Source organism: Trichechus manatus, unplaced genomic scaffold (genome assembly GCF_000243295.1).
Source record: "Trichechus manatus latirostris isolate Lorelei unplaced genomic scaffold, TriManLat1.0 scaffold00079, whole genome shotgun sequence".
NCBI lineage: Eukaryota > Metazoa > Chordata > Mammalia > Sirenia > Trichechidae > Trichechus > Trichechus manatus.
Window position 1 is genome coordinate 11786623 of NW_004444015.1, and position 20804 is coordinate 11807426.

At 43.3% G+C, this 20804-nt stretch overlaps 1 protein-coding gene across 1 annotated transcript in view; it reads right to left on the bottom strand.

The window, feature by feature from the left end:
- Positions 1–1913: 1913 nt before the first annotated feature.
- Positions 1914–20804, bottom strand: part of LOC101340470 (adhesion G-protein coupled receptor G4) — a 72994-nt gene continuing 54103 nt past the window's right edge. Inside the window, exons 13-18 of the mRNA XM_023735500.1 lie at positions 19458–19726; positions 15348–15426; positions 12694–12974; positions 6247–6348; positions 4931–5098; positions 1914–2644 (exon numbers count right to left, since the gene is read on the bottom strand). Of these exons, the coding sequence (XP_023591268.1) occupies positions 2484–2644; positions 4931–5098; positions 6247–6348; positions 12694–12974; positions 15348–15426; positions 19458–19726 (1060 nt within the window). The 3' untranslated portion in view covers positions 1914–2483. The remainder of the gene's footprint in view (positions 2645–4930; positions 5099–6246; positions 6349–12693; positions 12975–15347; positions 15427–19457; positions 19727–20804) is intronic.

A 20804-nucleotide genomic window follows, 5' to 3' on the forward strand; every position in this document is an offset into this window, starting at 1 on the left:
AAAGGTTGGCAGTTCAAATCTACCAGCCACTCCTTGGAAACCCTATGGGGCAGTTCTACTCTGTCCTATAGGGTCTCTATGAGTCAGAATCGACTCAACAGCAATGGTTTTTTTTTTTTAAGGGCATACCTGGGAGTCCATGAGTGGTGCAAATGGTCAGCGCATTTAGGTGCTAACCGAAAGGTTGGAGGTTCAAGTCCACCAAGAGGTACCTCGGAAGAAAGGCCTGGTTATCTACTTGAGAAAAATCAGCCATTGAAAACCCTATGAACCACAGTTCTACTCTGACCCACATGGGGTCATTGTAAGTTGGAATCAACTCAAAGGCAACTGGATTTTTTTAAAGGACCTACCAACAGTTTTTTCATGTTATGTGGGATGGTAGAGGGATAAGGAGAGTCTAAGAGCTTTGCACCAGTGACTGGTACCAGTGCTCCAGTCTATTTAGCAGCCAATGTTAAATCTTGCTTAGAGGATCCAATGTGGTATCTTTAAGGGGGTAGACATGGTGGGTGGGGCCATGAGGGGGTGAGATATGAGGGGGTGGGGGTTAGAAAAAGAAAGGAGGTACTGTGTTTCACTGTGCTAGAAAATTTACAGACCTCATCTCATTTAAGCCTCACTTCAATTATCTATGAGGAATGTACTATTATTATTACTTCCCAAGGTCACACAACAAGGAAGTGGTGGAGCTGGGGTCTGAATCCAGCTCTGCTGTCTCCACAGCCTACTGCATCATCCACACTACACAGGTATTGGGGGACTTGATTTATATTGAAAACCAGGAGTTTATTTTTCTTTCTCATTGGCAAGGTCTGATCTTCTTTATGTATTCATTTATTTATTTCTTGAAGAGGTAATATGCTCTCTCATTACAAGATTCAAAAGATACAAAGAGATATAGGATGAAAAGTAAATCATTCATCTTCCCTTACCCCCAGATACCCAGTTCCTCTTCCTGAAGGCAACCACAGATACCAGTTTCTTGTATATCCTTCCAAAATGTTCATCTCTTTACTCCTTTCTACTCAAGGACAAATGTGAGCAACCTGCCTGGCCTGGAAGCCTCAGAGACAGTATTTGGGATGGGATTAAGATGGTTTCCCATCATTCTTAGCAACAGAGCATAAAGTAGGCAAAATTCACCTTCAGTGCTCACTTTGTTGCCTTTGGGGACCCTTCTTGCCCCCATCCCCTCACTGCCCTGCTTACCCTGACCTGTTCTTTCCTCCCTAGGAAGAACCATCAACTTCAGACAATTTGTGTTCTATTACTTTCCTCAGGATCTTGCTTGCTATTCCCTGAGGGGCTGTCTTGACTGAGAAATTAATCCCCACTGAGGAATGCATGGGTGTCTGAGAATTGATGGGCTACCCTTTTCACAAAACATGTTTACATTTTAATAAAGGGCTTCAATCAAAGGGGTGACTTGAATAATGAGGATTTCAGGTGCTTTGTCATGACAGGCCAACAGGGCAGAGTTTTCTTCCAAAAGGTATGGCCTTGTGGCTCTTCCTATCTACTTTCCCTTGAGCATCAGACTGGGTGCTTTGCCACTTTGACCACCTGAAATTATTTTGCTCCCAGGGCAGTAAGGACCCTGGTTTTGACTTTTTTCTTTTAGGATATGGACACTAACTTTTTTTTTTTTTAATAATATTTTAGACGGCAATGGGTTTGGTGGGTTTTTTTTATTGTGTTTTCGATGAAGGTTTACACAGCAGTTTAGTTTCCCAGTTAACAATTTCTATACAAGTTGTTCAGTGACACTGGTTACACTCTTCACAATGCATGAACAGTCCCACTATTTCCATTCTGGTTGTTCCATTTCCATTAATCTAGTTTCCCTGCCCCGTTACATTCTTGTCTTTGTTTTAAAGTAATTGTTAACCATATGATCTCATATAGGTGATTTTTTGATGAAGCACAGTAATTATGGGTGATATTCATTATTTTTTGAGCCAATTTGTTATTTAGCTACAAGGTGACCTCAGGGGTTAGTTTTGGTTCAAGGTTTGAAGAGTATCTCAGGCAAATAGTCTCAGAGAGTCCTTCAGTTTCAACCAGTCCAATAGGTCTGGTTTTCTGTTTTTGTTTTTTTAGGAATTTGAGGGTCTGTTCCACATTTTTCTGCTATTCTATCACGGTCCATCTATTGTGGCCCTGATTAGAACGGTCGGTAGTGGTAGCCAGGCACCATCTAGTTCTTCTGGTCTCAGGGTAGATGAGGCTGTGGTTTGTGTAGACTATTTGTCCTGTAGACTAGTGTCTGACACTTACAGTTTTGAAACATAAGATCTCCAAGGTTGCAGACATTTCTCCCCTGTCATAACTATAGGTTCAAATCTTATTTAAAAGAAGAAAAAACTACATCAGCAAATAAGAGAATTATTCTGACTTTAATATTCACTAACTGCTATCTCATTCTGACCCTTCCGAATTAATACTTAGAATAGGAAGTCAGAGCAGGTTGTTTCACAAATTCAAAACTTCCCCCAATCTGGGAGGGGGGATGGTATCTCTGCTGGGAAGTATTGAAGAAATCTTTGTTCATGAATGGAATTCATTTTGATTTCCACAGGTAATATGCTTCTCCCACAGTTAGCCACAACTTCACAACTCAAGGGGTCTTCATCAAAGCCATCTGCATCAAAGGAAAAAAAGAAAACGTTTTCAGCTGTGGCATCAGGGACTTTGCACATAGTAGCAGCGTAAGAAATTTTATTGAATGAAGGAATGAATAAAGGAATTCAGAAGAAAGTGAAGGTTGCAGGGCTTTCCTTGGATAGTTTCATGTAAATTCAGGGTGAATTAATTCATCCTGACAGCAGAGTTTAGGCAATCACAAACGTAAATATATGCTTCCTGCATTGTGAATAACAGGCAATGGAATATAAGGACCTTAACCAAGGGGAGGATATTCATGGACAAATCTTGGGGGCCTCCAGGAACTGACAACACAAAATGGGAACACACACATCTATATCCCCTATGAATTTCATGTTCTTGCTCTGAAGGTTTGGCTGTTTCTCAAGCCTGAGAGTGCCTAGCAGTACAGAGGTTGTTATTTTTTCACTCTGTGCTAATGTAATTGAGCTTTTGGCCACAAGTTTGATGGCAGCATCCAGATTGCCATTTTAGAACCCATGGCCCAAGAGGCTGGGCTATCTGCCCCACTGGCACATTTGTCTGTCACAACTGACTGAACACCTCAGTGCGGGCCCCGGGCCACTTGGCTCTCCAGGTCTAATGCGTCGTACAACATTAAAATCCTGGACATGATGTTTGCTACTTCTCCTCCAAAGTACAACAGGTATGCCTCTGGACTGTGTATTTGCTAATGAAACAATATCCCCCAGGAACAGCAGGGGAGCTTCCTAACCAGCCTCAACTGTAATCTACTAAGGAGCTGGCACATGCCATACCTTCCATATGCTGTGGCTCCCCAGTACCTCCATATGAACACCAGAATATATCTGCAAGTTAGCTGGCGAGAGTTTGATGGACTCCTATGGTCAGGGAAAGGTTTTTGCATGTGAACCACTAACTTTCCCATACAGAGACGGAGAATGAGACTCCATGCGCTAGTCAACCAGTCCTAAACTAGAAAACAGTGTTGCCTCATGCCGTCCTGAAGCTGGAAGACACTTTGAAGATGATCCAGTCTAGCCCCCTCGTGCTGAAAGTAGAATGAATGTAGCTCCAAGCAGGGAAGTGATGTGCCCAAAGTCACAGACTAAGTGAGAGAGCTGGAATTGAGCCAAAAGCATTTTGACTCTAAGCTCAGTGTTTTTTTGTACACCATGCTGCTTCTAGGTAGGCTGTAGCCTTTGGAAATACAACTGTTGTTTTGAGCCAATATAGTGAAAAATACACATGAATGAGGCAGACCTACCACCAGTACTGAAAAGGTGGGAGAATGACTACAGCCAGGCCACCAAAGGTGGTCTGTGTGTATGAACTGGAGCCTACTTTGGTCTTTTAGAAAGGCAGCCATAAAAGAGAAAGAAAGAAAGACAGGCAACCAAAGTCCATAGCACCATCATCTAATTGGAAGCATGGAACTGAATCATCAAAACATTAACTCAAGTTCTTCCTCACTCTGCTTCTCTCTTTACTTTAGACCTATTCTTTCCCTCCACTTTCCCTCCCAAAACCCCATCCCTACCTCAATATCTGTGTCTGCATTTAGGAATATGACTTCTTATGGAAGGAGGTGAGAATGTAAGAATGATATGTAGTTGAGAGGGTTTTCCTGGTGTGGTGCAATGAGCTTTAGCCTGGAAGCCAGAAGACCAGAGTTCTGGCCCCAGTTCTGCTGCCGATGGGCTGAGTAACTGTCCATAAGTCATTTTTACCCCTACTTAAGTTTCCTCATCTGTAAAATTAGGGGATAAGCCTAGACAATGTCTAAGGTTTCTTTTGGTTTTAACCAAACCAAACCTGTTGCTGTTGAGTTGATTACAACTTATGGCAACCCCATGTGTTACAGAGTAGAACTGAGCTCCATAAGGTTTTCTTCGCTGTAATCTTTATGGAAGCAGATCACCAGGGCTTTCTTCCACAGCACTGGTAAGTGGGCCCAAACCACCAAACTTGCAGTTAGTGGCCAAGTGCAAGCCATTTGCACTACCCAGGGACCTTTGGTTTTAACAGTCTGTTACAAATTATTTTCGATTACCCATAAATTTTTTAACCTCCAATCTCTTCTCTCCTCCATTGGTACTAATAATTCATCAGATTTATACATATTAAGTTCACTAGGTGTCTATCCACACCTCCTCCAAGAAAGAGCCCAAGTATATACATGCACATGTGCATTTAGTTTTGAAGGGGAAGCATCTATCAAGACCAAGTACGTAGCCTCACGTTAATTCGATATCTCTGGAATATCAGTGTAGACGGCTAGCCTTTTTTTTTTTTTCCTCACCACTGGGAAAGCTTATTTCTGAAGGAGTGCCTTGTGTGCAGCCTAAAGATTTGAAAGTGGAATTAGTTGTAGTCGACTTGAGGGACGGGGTCAACAATTTGTGTTCAAAGGTTTTCCTCGACTTCTCCTGTTTATAGCCAACATTCAGCCCACATCTGCTGCTCACATCTGAAATGACATCCAAAAAGTTAAAATATAAAACTCATCAAAACTCTACAGTTAAAATGAGTGATTTTATGGTATGTAAATTGTACCTCAATAGCGCTATCAAAAGCACACTGATAAAGCTCAATGCACAGAGTGTTTACTCTGGGTACCTCTAGAAGTCAGATTTTCTATGAAGTTGTGAGAAGTAAGTTTGTACTGTAATCTGTGGTACAGATAAAGCCAACTCACTTACCAAGGATACCCTACTTTCCCTAGAGCCTGGCACAAGGGCTGGCAGGCTACTGGCATGTCCAGTGTACAGAAGAGGGATCTCTGTACTTCTTAAAGAATTTTAGAGTACAGGGACTGTCTTCCCTAAAGGTTATAGACCAGGCTTTGATTGGGACTGAGAGAAGATGCCTGAGTTGGATGGAAGAACTTTTTGACAGGTAAAAAATTAGTTTGCTGGGACTGGAGCTATTCTCAAATGAAATGCCAGTTGTAAGAGGCAATTATCAGAGTTCCCTCAACTCCCACTCTGCAGGAAGGGCCATCGGTCCACCCTGGCATCCCACTCGGCCAGGTATCTTAGGAATGCTGATAAGTTCTTTCCACCTCCACCACCACTCCTCGTTCCCATATTCATGCAACCCACTGTTGGCTACGGGCCAGAAACCAAAAAACCACCAAACCCGTTGCCATCGAGTTGATTCTGACTCATAGCGATCCTATAAGACAGAGTAGAACTGCCTCATAGGGCTTCCAAGGAGTGGCTGGTGGATTCGAACTGCTGACCTTTTGGTTAGCAGCCGAGCTCTGAACCACTGCACCACCAGGGCTCCAGAAAGTGCCTGAAATCCAGTATCTAGCACACAGTAGGCACACAATCAATATTTTTTTCATTGAATTGAGACTGAGATGACAGCCAGGACAAGCAACCCAAGGCATCTGGGCCAAAAGAGAAGATTCACTCGGTTAGAATATGGCCCAAGTCACATTCTTCATCTGACTTCATTCGTCTTAGCACAAAAGTACAAATAATTTTTATGACATGGAAACACCTTCATTTTAATGCTGATGCTGTATGAACTACAGTTAGGAGACAAGTTAATTGGATCCATTTTGTACAGAATGTAAAATTCAAAACCTTACCCAAAGTGGCATCTTACCAGAAGAGTTATCCAGTCGAAACCACTTGCAACAGAGGTGTATCTGCCACTGCTCCCGCACATTCTCCTTCATCGCACAGTGGAACACAAAAATGAGGAATCCTAAGCCAGGAAAAAAGGTCAGTTTTTTTCCGCTTCTCTCACCAGCTGTCGCCAATACCCCGACTCAGATCTGTTCTTGCCACCATCGATACCATCTCCAAGGAACCTCAGGACCACCACTGGCATTCTGATCTCATCTTTCTAGCCACCCTCCCAAAGGCAGTGATGGCAGGAAGGTCTGTATCAAGACTTTATGTCAATCACTGTTTTCCCCCTGGGCTGCTGTCTATCCTAGGGCACGAGAGATCAGGTCTGCTATGGCAGCGCCTCCAAGATGGCACCCAACTATCCCCACTTTCTGGCTTTCACACCCTGGAGTAGTCCCTGCCCACAATGCACCAATAAAATATGACAGAAGTGATGGTGTGCCACTTCCAAGATTAGGTTATAAAAAACATTGCGGCTTTCCTCTTACTCTTTCACTTGCTCGCTCTCTCTTTTGGATCACTTACTCTGGGGGAAGCCAAGTGTTTGTCTTGAAGACGCCCTAGAGTGACAGCCCTGTGGAGAGGCCCACAAGGTGAGTAGCTGAGACCTCTAGTCTACAGCCATGTGAGTGAGCTTTCTTGGAAGCAGATCCTCCAGCCCCAGTCAAGCCTTCAGAGGCCTGCAGCTCCGGCTAACAGTTTGACTACAACTTCATGAGAGACCCTGAGCCAACCAACTAAGCTGCTCCTGAATTCATGACCCTCAGAAACTGTGTTGTTGTTGTTAGGTGCTGTCGAGTCAGTTCTGACCCATAGTGACCCTATGTACAACAGAATGAAACACTGCCCAGTCCTATGCCATCCTCACAATTGTTGCTGTGTTTGAGCCCATTGTTGCAGCCACTGTATCAATCCATTTCCTTAAGGGTCTTCCTTGTTTTCACTGACCCTCTACTCTACCAAGCATGATGTCATTCTCCAGGGACTGGTCCTTCCTGATGAAAGGTCCAAAGTAAGCGAGACAAAGTCATACCATCCTTGCTTCTAAAGAGCATTCTGGTTGTATTTCTTCCAAGACAGATTTCTTCGGTTTTTTGGCAGTCCATGGTATATTCAATATTCTTCACCAACACCATAATTCAAATGCATCAATTCTTCTTCCATCTTCCTTATTCATTGTCCAGCTTTCACATGCATATGACGCAGTTGAGAATACCATGGCTTGGGTTAGGTGTACCTTAGTCCTCAAAGTGACATCTTTGCTTTTCAACACTTTAAAGAGGTCTTCTGCAGCAGATTTACGCAATGCAATGTGTTATTTGACTTCTTGACAGCTACTTCCATGGGCATTGATTGTGGATCCAAGTAAAATGAAATCCTTGACAACCTCAATCTTTTCTCTGTTTATCATGATGTGGCTTATTGGTCCAGTTGGGAGGATTTTTGTTTTCTTTATGTTGAGGTGCAATGCATACTGAAGGCTGTAGTCTTTGGTCTTCATCAGTAAGTGCTTCAAGTCCTCTTCACTTTCAGCAAGCAAGGCTGGGTCATCTGCATATCTCAGGTTGTTAATGAGTCTTCCTCCAACCCCGATGCCATGTTCTTCTTCATATAGTCCAACTTCTCAGATTATTTGCTCAGCATACAGATCGAACAGGTATGGTGAAAGGATACAACCCAGACGCACACCTTTCTCGACTTTAAACCACGCAGTATCCCCTTGTTCTGTTCAAACAACTGCCTCTCGATCTATGTACAGGTTCCTCAGAAACTGTATGACATAATAAATGTTTGTTGTTTTAAACTGTTAAAATTTTGGGGTAATTTGTTTCACAGCAATAAATAACGAATACACCTGCTCTTTGGCACAATTTCTACTGTATGGAAAGTTCCACTGCAAGCCCTGATTTTGTCCTGCAAGTGGAAGGGAGGTGCTGAAGGTATCTACTGGTAATACCGACCACTTATCATCCCACTATCATCTAAAATATCTCCTTGGAAGATAAAGGGAAGGCTCAAGATGACCCTGATTGCAAATGCCCTGGAGAGCCAATTGGATTTCCTAAAGTTGGGGGTAAAAGGGGCAGAAGTAACCCAAAGCACTTGCTACACAAACTCTCACAGCCTTCTACAACCTTAGCAATATCTGCTCGGGCCTCAAAATATTTATTTTGGCCCAAGTGCAATTTGGGAACCTTTGTTCTCTATACAGCTTTCTGCTTACCGCTACATTGGCCAGTTATGCTGAAGGTAAATAATCAGTGATGGATCGCAACAGTCTTAACTCATTACGAACTGAGCACAAGTCAGTAGTAAATGCCCCCTAAGCTAACTGCAGCTAAGTCATTTGTGGAAGTAAAGAATCATGACTGAAGCAGGTGACGGTCTCCTGCCAGTCTGCCCTGGTTTGACCATACCTCCACCAGCACCATGTTCAGTGTGGAATGCCGCATTTTAAGAGGATGATAGCAAATGGAAATATTCCAGAATAGAGTGAACAAGGACAGCGATGGGCTTGAGGAAAAACTGAAGGAGCTGGGATGTTGTATCTGGATAAAAGAAAACTTGGAGTGGCGAACATAAGGTGAGACGAGATGATAGCTGTAGTCACAGATCTGAAAGGACTGTCATGACTTGTTCCGTGAGGTTGCCAGGTTAGAACTAGGAGCAATGGGAGGAAGCTTCAAACTACCAGTTTTGGCCAATTCTGACTCATGGTGACCACAGAACAACTATGTTATAACAAACCAGCTAGTGTTTACTAAGCGATGACTATGTAATAGGCATTGTGCTATTAGTCTCATTTTTACAGATGAGAGATCCTGGAGTCCAAGTAGTAAACTTGACCCAGAGAGTGGAGACCCACAGAGCTCATAGGGAGCCGCCAGTGTCAGGACAGGATACGTGTCAGGCCGACTGTGGAGCCAAGGTCTTAACCACTGCACTATATTACCCTCAGGTAAGGACCACCGGTAAGAATCAGAGCCGATTAGCAGTTAAATGCTCTGCTTTATGGATGGTGGATTCTCTATCCCTGGAGAGCTTCCAGCAGAAGTCAGTGACTTACTGTCATGGAAAGGGAAGTCTGACTCAAGGGCCTCTTGGCTCCCTGGCCCCAGCCCTGAGACTCTGGGATTCCAGGTAGGAGGCAGCAAGCCTGGAGGCTAAATGGAATGACTCCTCTCATTAACTCCCCTAGGGGCTTTCTCTTCATTTGCCACCAAACAACTGTGGTGAGGAGTTCAGAGGCGTTCTCTCTTTTTCCGAGCAGCAGCCACATGGAAGGCGGTGTGTGCAGCAACCCGATGCCAGCGAGGCCCAGTGTCAGAGCAGGTCAAAGCCCTCCAGCTTCAGCGCGAATGAGGGGCACCAGTGACCTCAAGCACTTTCTTCCCAGTCCGATTTCCAGCATGGAGTTTAGTTAGTTCGCAGACTGAAAGGTTAATCTGCGAATTCCAATGAGCCGCCTGCCAGCTCTCCCTCACCACCTGCCAGCCCTCCTTTTTCTTTCCAATAACAGATTGATCTGCTTACTCACTAGAACACAGGCATGAAGGAAGATGTCAGGGTTTTGTCACCTGCATTTTTATTTGTGCATCTCTCCTTCACAAAGGGCTCATTATGAGCATAATTTTTTTTCACACCTGACTACAGGGCAACCCCCTTCAGCCAGAATTTCGAGCTTGCCATCTATCTTAAATGGTTATTATTGGCTTGTTTCATTGAATTCTTGTTTTGAGGTTATTTGGGTCGTGTGGGGGTGGGTGGGTGGTCTGTGTGGGGTGTGTGTGGGGTGTGTGGAATGTGTGTGTGTGTGGGGGTGTGTGTGTGTGTGTAACTTGAGTTTGAAACTCTGGGCTCTGAAAACACCCTCTCCACAAGATGGCATGGCACATCCTATCTTGTAGGCAAAACAATGAATGTTTGGTGATTGATTGATATAAAGCATGTCTGACAAACAGCTTGGCTCTGTTGATGCTGAATGTATGGGACTTTGGTTTTAGTCTTCAAAAGATCTTAATTGGATTCTGCTTCTATCCATGTAGGCTACCTGCTTAGATACTCTTTCCCTTCCACTGTAGGAATGGAGCACCCCTTTCCTTTCTTAAAGCTCTAAACTGCTTTGCCTTCTTGTTCTTTTGTCATCTTTCCCTTTCATCCCTCTTTCCACAGGTTGATCACATTTCTCTTAGAATTAGTGAGCCAAAAGCACTTTTGTAAGACACTCTACACTAAAGCTGGTGAGTTTTTGAAGTTAGAGCATCATGCTCTAACCCGGGTATTTCAGTGTAGGCCAGGTAGCTTTGCCAGGAAGAAAAATACAGAACTATCACCAGAACCTCAGTCAGCATTCTAGGATACAATCAAGTGCTGGTAGCCTCAAATGGACCAAGTGAGAGTGGTGTGGAGAGTTCCTAAGAATTATATCCCTCCTACCAGAGGAATGGGAGAAAGATATGGCAGTCTGCTCCTGCAAAGATTACAGCCTTGGAAACCCTATGGGGCAGTTCTACTCTGTCCTATAGGGTCGCTATGAGTTGGAATTGGCTCGATGGCAGTGCGTTTGGTTTGGGTATCAGAGGGACAATAAAAATAGAACATGGAAGAACAACATCTTTTGTGTCTTTTTACATTCCAATCAGAATATGGCTGTATAAGGTTGGCAGAATCTGGTAGGACTGAAAGTTTCAGTTGATCCACTTCATTGCTCTAAAATGAGATGGTTTCTTGAGTCATAAAACATGAGAGCAAAACCATGCCTTACACCAAATTGCCCCCCCGGCACACCCCGACTCCAGTACTTCGAAATTGCCTGTTATATAATGAATGCATACCAATTCACATCTCCCAAGCCTCCTCAGGCTTAACAACCACAAGGACAGAGGGTTTTGAGATCTTAAAAACACTGGGTTAAAACAAACTTTTAAAGGTTTTTAAATTTTTTTCAGCAGAATTTCTCAGAGCTTTTATCATGCTAATACACATCATGCCATTCCAAGAATGGGGGAATATAATTTACAACATGGTCAACTTTTTTAACCAAAGAACCCTTTTCTTGCTAGAGCATCCCATGGGCTCACTAGTGGACTGTACTTTGGTGAAAGGGTTTGTTGAATAAATAAATAGTGAAGAGCAGTAAGGGACACCCTGACTCAATGGACTGCCTGAGTTGACTCAGCCTGCCCCAGTAGCCCAAACAGACTGGGCCAAACTCGAAGATGAGAAGATAGGGTGGAGTTTGAGACTTTAAGGAAATCATTCCGCATGCTTCTTCCCCCCAACATTTTTTAATAGACAAAATCCGGTTAAATAAACATCAACAATTATTGAGAGGTGTATTAACCAGATCTCTAGCTTTTACTTCTCATACCATCTTGGTTTATCATTTAATCACCTCATTGATCACTTGCTCCTTTCACCAGAAAACAGGAAAGAGATTAAAGAGCTATAGAACCTTTAGACAGCTTAACACATCACTGTCAAATTGATTCCGACTCAAAGTGACTCTATAGGACAGAATAGAACTGCCCCATAGGGTTTCCAAGGCTGTAAATCTTTAAGGATGTAGACTACTACGTCTTTCTCCAGTGGGTGGCTGGTGGGTTCGAACCTCTGACCTTCCGATTAGCAGCCAAGCACCTAATCGCTGCACCACCAGGGCTCCTTTTAGACAGCTTAGGACCATCTAATTCAACCAGTTGTGGTGACTTTCTCAAGGTTGGTTTGCAGCAAAGCCAAGACTGGAACCTTGGTCTCTTCCCTTGGCCCACTGTTCTTTGCTTTTGACCTTCATTCCTCTACAATTCTTTAATTCCTTAGCCTGGCTCTTTCCCACAGTATTAGGATACCTGATGCAGCCAGAGTCTATGGGGTCAAAACCTTAATACTTCTACTGTCCAGTAGTTACTGTGTTCAATTGGATTGGACACTTCAAAATGTCAACACGAGTGTTAATCCGTACATTTACAAGCACAATGTGTTGATGCAATGAATACTGTAAAAATGCTGCCACAACTGGAGTTGTGTTAGCTATCCAGGCTTCTCTTTACATCCCTGAGTATTCATTTAATGAAATCCTAACATCTTGTTAATGTTTCCCATGGCTGCCTTTCAACTCATTGAGAGTAGAGGCCTCTTGGAGTACTTTTTCCCTCTTTCAAGTCTCTGGAAACCCTGGTGGCATAGTGGTTAAGAGTTTGGCTGCTAACCAAAAGGTCGGCAATTCGAATCCACCAGCTGCTCCTTGGAAACCCTCTGGGGCAGTTCTACTCTATCCTATAGGGTTGCTATGAGTAGGAATCGACTCGATGGCGATGGCATATCTCAAGTCTCTGGTAGGTGAGACTATCGTCAAAAGCAACAAAAGAGTTGGCGGACGTCTAACTAGCCACGGAAAGGGTAAAGAAGTAGGATTTACCTTGCAAGGTGTTAAAAATGGCAAAAAGATACAAGAAGAGGATCCTCACAGGTCCCCAGGCAAAAAAGGCAAACCCCCAGGTGAGGCCGAGTAAGAATGTCAGGCTTGTTATGCCTTTGAGGTCATGCAGAATCATCTTCCTCCGAGTCTTCTGGCTGTGGGCTTTCACAGAATTAAGTTGAACAATAACAGCGCAGAACATGAAGAGATTCGTGATAAATATGAGGCAAAAATAAGCCACAACTGAGATGTAAAAGATAGAATCATCCTTAATCCAACAGCTGTAAGAGACAAAGAAGGGAAGGCCATTGTGAGGTAGAGAAACAGAAACTCATACTTTTTAGTGAGACTTTGAAGATCACCTAGTCAGTTTCATTTCACTTGAAGAGACTTAGACCCAGAGAGATGAACCGACTGGAGTTCACTCTGGGGGCAGAGTGTACCCTGGTCTTCTGACCCCCAGTCCAGGGTTCTTTCCAATGCCAAGTCAGAAATCCTAGAGGATATTTCTGCCCTCCATATGCAGAAACCTGTCAGCTCAATTCCTTAAGAGACTATTCTCTTCCTCAACAGTAGAAAAACAAATTATGTATTTTCCCCAAAAGTGGCTCCCCCCACTTCACACCTGAGCTTTTATTTGCAGGATGAAATCTGCTTTGCATGATAAATATCACAGGAAAAGGACATGAACAATGAATGGCTTTTCTGAAAGCTATATCAAACAATGATGAGATTATCAGAGTTAATGAAAGCGCAACAAAAAGAGGCCAGCTCTAATTGCACTGCTTTAAAATATGATGTGTATTTTAAACATCTCACCACAGCTACCGCTTTGGACTCCAAGAGGCAACACTGGTCACTGGCTTGATTAACGGCTACACGTTTTTCTATTAAAGAAGGAATATGCAGTGGTTCATACGAACAGATGCTTCATTTAATAACATTTCCAATTACTGGAGGCACTATCGCTGATTTCTGAACACAGACAATCACGACTAATTTAACTTAATGTCAACGTAGCTTACGGGACCCAGGAAATCCCGTTTGGCTATGTTATTCATGTTGGTGTGGGTAATTTCATGCATGTGTGAGTTTGTGTGTGTGTGTGTGTGTATTGTGTGTTGGGAGGGAGTAGAAAACAGCATTTAATTTCCCTAATATAGTCAAATACTTAGGGTTCCCTAAATATCATCTTCAGCCTTGAAGGAGGTTATAAAAAAATTCTTAAAATGAGGCAGCTGTATATGTTTGGATAGAGAATAATCTCCAAGAGATGGGCAAGGTGCCAAACAGTGTCTATCTATCATTTGGGTACCAAAGTGAGCAAAAGAATATCTATACGAATTTGAGTGTCTAATCATAGACCATCTTTGGCAGGACAGCAAAGAATTTGGAGAGAGAAACGTGGTAGCTGGGAATGGAGAGCGGGGCTTAAGTTTCATCCTCTACCTTTTTGTTCTTTTGAATTTCAGACCATGTACATGTATTACCTCTTCAGAAAATAATTATCTTTAAAAATCTCTTAGAGCAGTCTGCCTCTTACTAATCAATTCACATATAAAAAGGCTTTCCTTGGGGTGGGGGAGGGTGAGGGGAGTTGGTTTTGTCCTGATTTTGCTTTTGTTTTTGCTTTTGCATTTGGTCTTTGGGGAAGAATCACCATTAGATAGACACTGGGGACTCTTTAATCACAAAATAGGTGAGGAGGGAAGTCAGAAGGGGGAGATGAGAAGGAAGGGAAGAATAAAGGGAGGGAGAGAAAGGATAACAAGGAATTTTAATTAGAAAGCATCTGCTGAAGAGGGCAATATAATTTTGACCCTCCAGAAACTGTCATCTCAATATGAAAGATGGGACGGGGGGTAGGTCTTGGTGGCAGGACCTCCTGCATTTGATTCCAGTCCAGTAGGAGAGGAAATCTATAGTGGAAGAGAATTTGAGAGACAACGATAAAGAGAATGGATAGGGGTAAATAAAAAGTAATCAAAAGTGCAAAATGAAATTGTGCAGCCTAAAGGACTACCAGTAGCTATTTACACACCTGTAAAAGAAGGTTCTGGAGAGGTGGAGGGGAGTGAATTGTTACTCTCTTGTGACTGTGGAAGAGAGAAGCAAAGAGATGGGCTTACACATCAACAAAAAATAAAGAAACAAGAGGACAACAAAGCTGAGACAGTTTACAAAGGAAAGCTATGGGTCTTCGTCAGTGGACACCTTTGCTGTTGAAGGGCAGAAAAGGTTTTCCAACTTGTCTCAGTTATAGTGGCCCCTGCAACTCCTTCCAACATTCTGTGAGCTGTCATCATAATAGCTACCAGATGCGTAGCACTCACCATGGCACCATGCTAAGTACTTTATATACATGATCTCATTTTAATTGGCACACAACATGAAGAGAAAACATTATTATCTCCATTTTGCAGAGAAGGAAGTGGAAGTAAGAGGTGAGGTAACTTGCCCAAGGTCATACAGAGCCCAGGAGCCTAACCATTACGTGAGTGGAGCCACAAGTGTGTTTAGGCAAGAAAGGCTAAGGCTGAGTCTACCTGAAGCCGAAGTCAAGAGCAAACCCCAGAACAGGAACACCCCACCATACCCTGAAGGAGAAGAGAGTCACCCCTCCACCTTAGAGAAGCAGAGAAGCCAGTACTTACAATGGAGTCCCTGAGCTCAGAGTTCCATACAGATCTTTTTTCACACTGAGTATGATTGCCACCATAACAGCTGGGATTCCTAGAGTGAGTAAGGAAGCCAAAGACATCCCATTAGGAAACAGGGGAGGTACCTGATCAGTAATGTGGGCCCTGATACTCTAAAACACCGTTTAAATAAGCCACAGATGTATGGGCATCAAAATACCATTGTTGGTAAAATGTTTTTGAGTTCTTCCAAGTTAAACACGTCTAGGAGTTCTCCAATCTGCTCAACTAAACAGCATGCCAATGGCTCCAATGCAACACCCACTGGTTATTAAAAATAGCTCAAGTGCCAAAAATAATCAACTTGGCAATAGAAGTATGTCGTTTCTTGGGATGCAAGTTCTCATGGAGCATTTCTCCTCAGATGATGGGCCAGCAATGTTGTCTCCTTTTCAGTACTGCCCCTTGGTTCACTGTATCTTTTTGTCTGGGTCACCTTGAAGGAAGGGCAAAGGCAATTAGCTTTAGCCTTCACTGCTTTTTTGACAAGGAAGCTGTTTCCACACTCGTTACTAGTTTGACGTTTTGACTAGATCAACCAGTTAACGACCAGTCAATTCAGCTAGACTATAATAAAGCAATCAGTTCAGTCAAAACGGTCAAACGTGATGTGAGTGTAGACACAGGGTTTAAAAATCCAATTTCATGTATATCTGCAAAACCTACATTCTTTCTTTATTTCTAAATATGTGTTTCTTTGAAACTAATACACACACACACACACACATTTCAGGGGTTTTGTAAGATGCTTTCTGCTCCTGAGAGTGCCAAGTATCTTGAAAACCCCTCCACCATCCCATTCCATGATAAACAGGACAATCCCTTCAAATCTATACAGCCCACACCTAGCACAGTGCCTGGCATGATGGAGAGGTTTAAAAACTACCTGTTGAAGGTCGGAAGGAAGCGGTGGAGGGATGCCTCACATTTAGGATGGAAGTTGCGTGGTGGTCCTCAAGCTGTATTTACACTTTGATAATAATAGTAACAATTGATCCCTACTGGTTGGTTGTCATAATATGGACAAATTTACTGCCTCGGACAGGGATTTAAATAAAGAAAAGAAATGGAAAAAAAAAAAAAAACCCTTTTCAACAGGTTCCTTTAGCATTAGGAATGCAGAGCTTCAGACATATACAGACGCTGATATCGATTTTCCTTACCATTACTGCATTTGTCTGATACTTAATGTACTAAAACTCCAGTAGGGAAATGAGCACCCTGGCGACCTTGCATGTTTCCCCATAGTCCACGCAGGCAAAGGCATGAACCGAAGCTTATCTGAGCTTTGGCAGAGTGCCCTGTGATCTTCCGCCAACACAAGAGGACGGGAGGCCTGAGGAGCTGCTCTGAGGCCATCTCCCACTGGGCTCCCTATCTCCTCTGAGAGGCTGTCATGAGACAGTTTCTCATCACCTCCCAGGTTCATATGAGGTGTGGTGCTGTCTGCCCTTCCCTTTCAGACTGTTGTTGGCTGCTGTAGAGTCGGCCCCAACTCATGGTGACCTCGTGTACAACAGGATCAGGCTGTTGTGTTCCACAGGGTTTTCAATGGCTGGTTTTTTGGAAGCAGATCGCCAGGCCTTCCTTCCTAGTCTGTCTTAGTGCTGAAACCTTTCAGTATCATAGCAACACGCAAGGCTCCACTGACAAATGGGTAGTGGTTGCGCATGAGGTGCACTGGCCAGGAATCCAACCTGGGTATCCTGCATGGAAGGCGAGAATTTTACCACTGAACTACCACTGCCCCCTCCCCTTAGAATAGAGCTGAAAAATATAAAACCACACAGCTACAATCTAGAACTGACTCCTCAGCAATGAGGAATCCCACCAACTCAGGCTGCAGTCATCTGGTCTCTTTTGTTTGGGTATTGTTCCTTTTACTGTGTGGGACAAAGATCTCCAGGAGCTGGTACCTTTAACTGCTCTTCCTTTCACTGTCTATGTGATAAACCAAATCTAAAAGTGGCTCTTTTTATCTTTATCGGCTGAACTTTGACCTTAGTCTTGCCTTGTCTTGTGTGTGTACTTGACACTCCCCAGATTTCTCCTGCCTCCAAATACAAGCCATAGCCTTTCCTGCCTCTCCCTGTAACCCAGGAAGTGTGTGTGGAGTGAGAAGATCAAAGGGATAAGACCTGAGGCCTGGGAGACACTAGCATTTAAGGAACAAGTGAAGGAGGAGGGGTCTGCAGAGGAAGCTAAGACTGAGTGATGATGAAGGAGAAGGAAATCCAGGACTGAGTGATACAGACAGCCCTTTCACAATTAGCCATATGCGGTTATCCACTTTTTGGATTGTTCATGAAGCCTCTTCCACAACACTTTTTAATCCTCCCGATGAGTCAAGATGAGGGAAATGCCGAGCAAAAGGGCATACTGACTGCTTTTGGTTCTGTGTTTCGAATAGCATTGCAGAGAGCACTAAAACAATTTTTTGGATTACACTTTGTTTAGCATTTGCCTGTCTCTGCTCCCCATATTAGCATAGATAATACCACTGACTATGTATCCAGTGGAGCCCTGGTGGTGCAGTGGTTAAGCATTAGGCTGCTAACCAAAAGGTCGGCAGTTTGAATCCATCAGCTGCTCCTTTGGAAACCCTATGGGGCAGTTCTACTCTGTCCTATAGGGTCATTATGAGTCGGAATTGACTCGACGGCAGTGGTAATGGGTATGTATCCAATAAAAGCATGTACTATGGTAATGAACTCATTAAAAGGATGAGTAGCTAATTGGGAAGGTATTGTCTTTACAAAGGAGGTGAAAGGTAAAATCTATCTTCCTATGTACCCCACATAAAACACAACTCTTATGTATCCCCCGGAGTCCCTGGGTGGTACAAATGGTTAGGGCACTTGGCTGCTACAACAAGAGGTTGGAGGTTCAAGTCCGCCCAGAGGGCCTTGGAAGAAAAGCTTGGTGATCTACTTGAAAGATCAGCCATTGAAAACCCTATGGAGCACAGCTCTACTCTGCAACACATGGGAACGCCATGAGGTGGAGCTGGCTCAAGGACAACTGCTTTGGCTTTATGTATCCCATACATTTTCAGAACCCAGAATCTGTTTTGAATACAAATCAAACCCATTGCTGTCGAGTCTATTCTGACTCATATCAACCTTCTAGGACAGAATAAAACTGCCCCATAGGGGTTCCAAGGCTATAACCTTTACAGAAGCAGACTGCCACATCGTTCTCATGGAACGGCTGGTGGGTTCAAACCGTAGACCTTTAGGTTAGTAGCCGAGCACGTCAATGGGAAAAAGGAGCTGAGCTGACCATGTCAGTTAGAAATACAGGAAAGTAAGCCAATGAAATGCCATTTACACTGGGAGCTATTCATTCTGGGTTCCAGCCCTGACTTCTTCCACAAGGCAGAAGTGATATCCATTGTCAGGAGGAGGGGTGAGAGTTAGGTCAAGTCTGACCCAGCACCCTTTCACACATTTTAACTCTCCCTTAAACCATATCGCTGTATGATAGATGCTAAAAGTACAAACTATGGAGGTAGACTCCCTGGTTCAAAGCCCAGTTCTGCTACTTACTAGCTTTGTGGTTTTTGGCAAATTACCTAATCTCCCTGTGCCTCAGTGTCCTCATCTATTCAATGGGTATAATGATGGAACCTCTCTTATAGAGACATTGTTAGAGGTACATAAATGAGTATGTAAAACGCTTAGAACAGTATCTGGCACATGTAAGTGCTACCTAAGTGTTAGCTGTTATATCAGTAAGTATTTGTTGAGACTGTAACTTCTGTGAAGGGACAGATCATATCTGACAGTTCACTACTGTAGATCGAGAATTTAGCATAGTATATTTTAGCAGGTGCTCAATACATATTTGTGAACCAATTACCCACTGTAAAGGTTAAAAGTTAAATTTATAGAGAAAAATAGGCAGAAAAAAGATGCACACCCAAATACCCATAAATCAATCCTTATTTCCTTACCTATGATAATAATAGAATTTGCTCCTGAGTGATTTGTCTAATAGAGCTAGAATTAGAAAGATACACAGGCTTAAATCAGAGACATCAAGGACAATGGCAGATTTACTTACCCCAACCAACTAGACAAAATTTAAGGATGTAATTTGGGATGTATATATTGAAGACTTTGACTAGAGCAAAATACATGTGGACTGCCTCCAGGCCCATCCATGTCAAAGAGACGAGCAGGAAATAATGAAGAGCCACTGCAGCTGTGATACAAAGTCCCACTTTCTGAAATGATGCTGACCAGGAATTGACCAGAAACATCATGTTTAGCATCAGTAGCGCTGTGCACAGGTTGATCAGGATTTTGGAAGGATAATCTTTTCGAAGTTTGCTAACAGAAAACGCACAATGTTATGTTAGGTAGGATTTCTATTTTTAATCAAACATTGCCACATCTTCTCTGCCTAATAAGTGAATCTTCCACCCTTTCCCCAGGAAGAGTCGAAGTATCCCAAACATAACAACCTACACTAAAAAACTCACTGCCATTGAGTCGATTCCAACTCACAGCAACCCTATAGGACAGGATAGAACTGCCCCATAGGGTCTCCAAGGGTGTAAATCTTTTTTTTAATTTTTATTTATTTGTTTCTTTTTATTGTACTTTAGATGAAGGTTTACACGACAAACTAGCTTCTCATTAAACAGTTAGTACACATATTGTTTTATGACATTGGTTAACTATCCCAGGATATGTCAACACTCTCCTTTCTATACCTTGGGTTCCCCATTACCAGCTTTCCTAACCCCTCCTGCCTTCCAGTCCTCGCCCCTGGGCTGGTGTGCCCCTTTAGTCTCATTTTGTTTTATGGGGCTGTCTAATCTTTGGATGAAAGGTGAACCTCAGGAGTGACTTCATTACTGAGCTAAAAGGGTGTCTGGGGGACATACTCTTGGGGTTTCTCCAGTCTGTCAGGCCAGTAAGTCTGGCCTTTTTTTGTGAGTTGGAATTTTGTTCTACATTTTTCTCCAGCTCCATCGGGGACCCTCTGTTGTGATAACTGTCAGAGCAGTCAGTGGTGGTAGCCGGGCACCATCTAGTTGTGCTGGACTCAGTCTGGTAGATGCCGTGGTAGTTGTGGTCCATTAGTCCTTCGGACTAATCTTTCCCTTGTGTCTTAGTTTTCTTCATTCTTCCTTGCTCCCGAAGGGGTGAGACCAGTGGAGTATCTTAGATGGCTGCTCACAGGCTTTTAAGATCCCAGACGCTACTCACCAAAGTAGAATGTAGAACATATTCTCTATAAATTAGTTATGCCAATTGAGCTAGATGTTCCCCAAGACCATGGTCCCCACGGCTCTCAGCCCAGTAATTCAGTCCCTCGGGGAGTTTGGATGAGTCTAGGGAGCTTCCATGACCTTGCCTCATACATGTTGTACTAGCTTCCCCAGTATTGTGTACTGTCTTA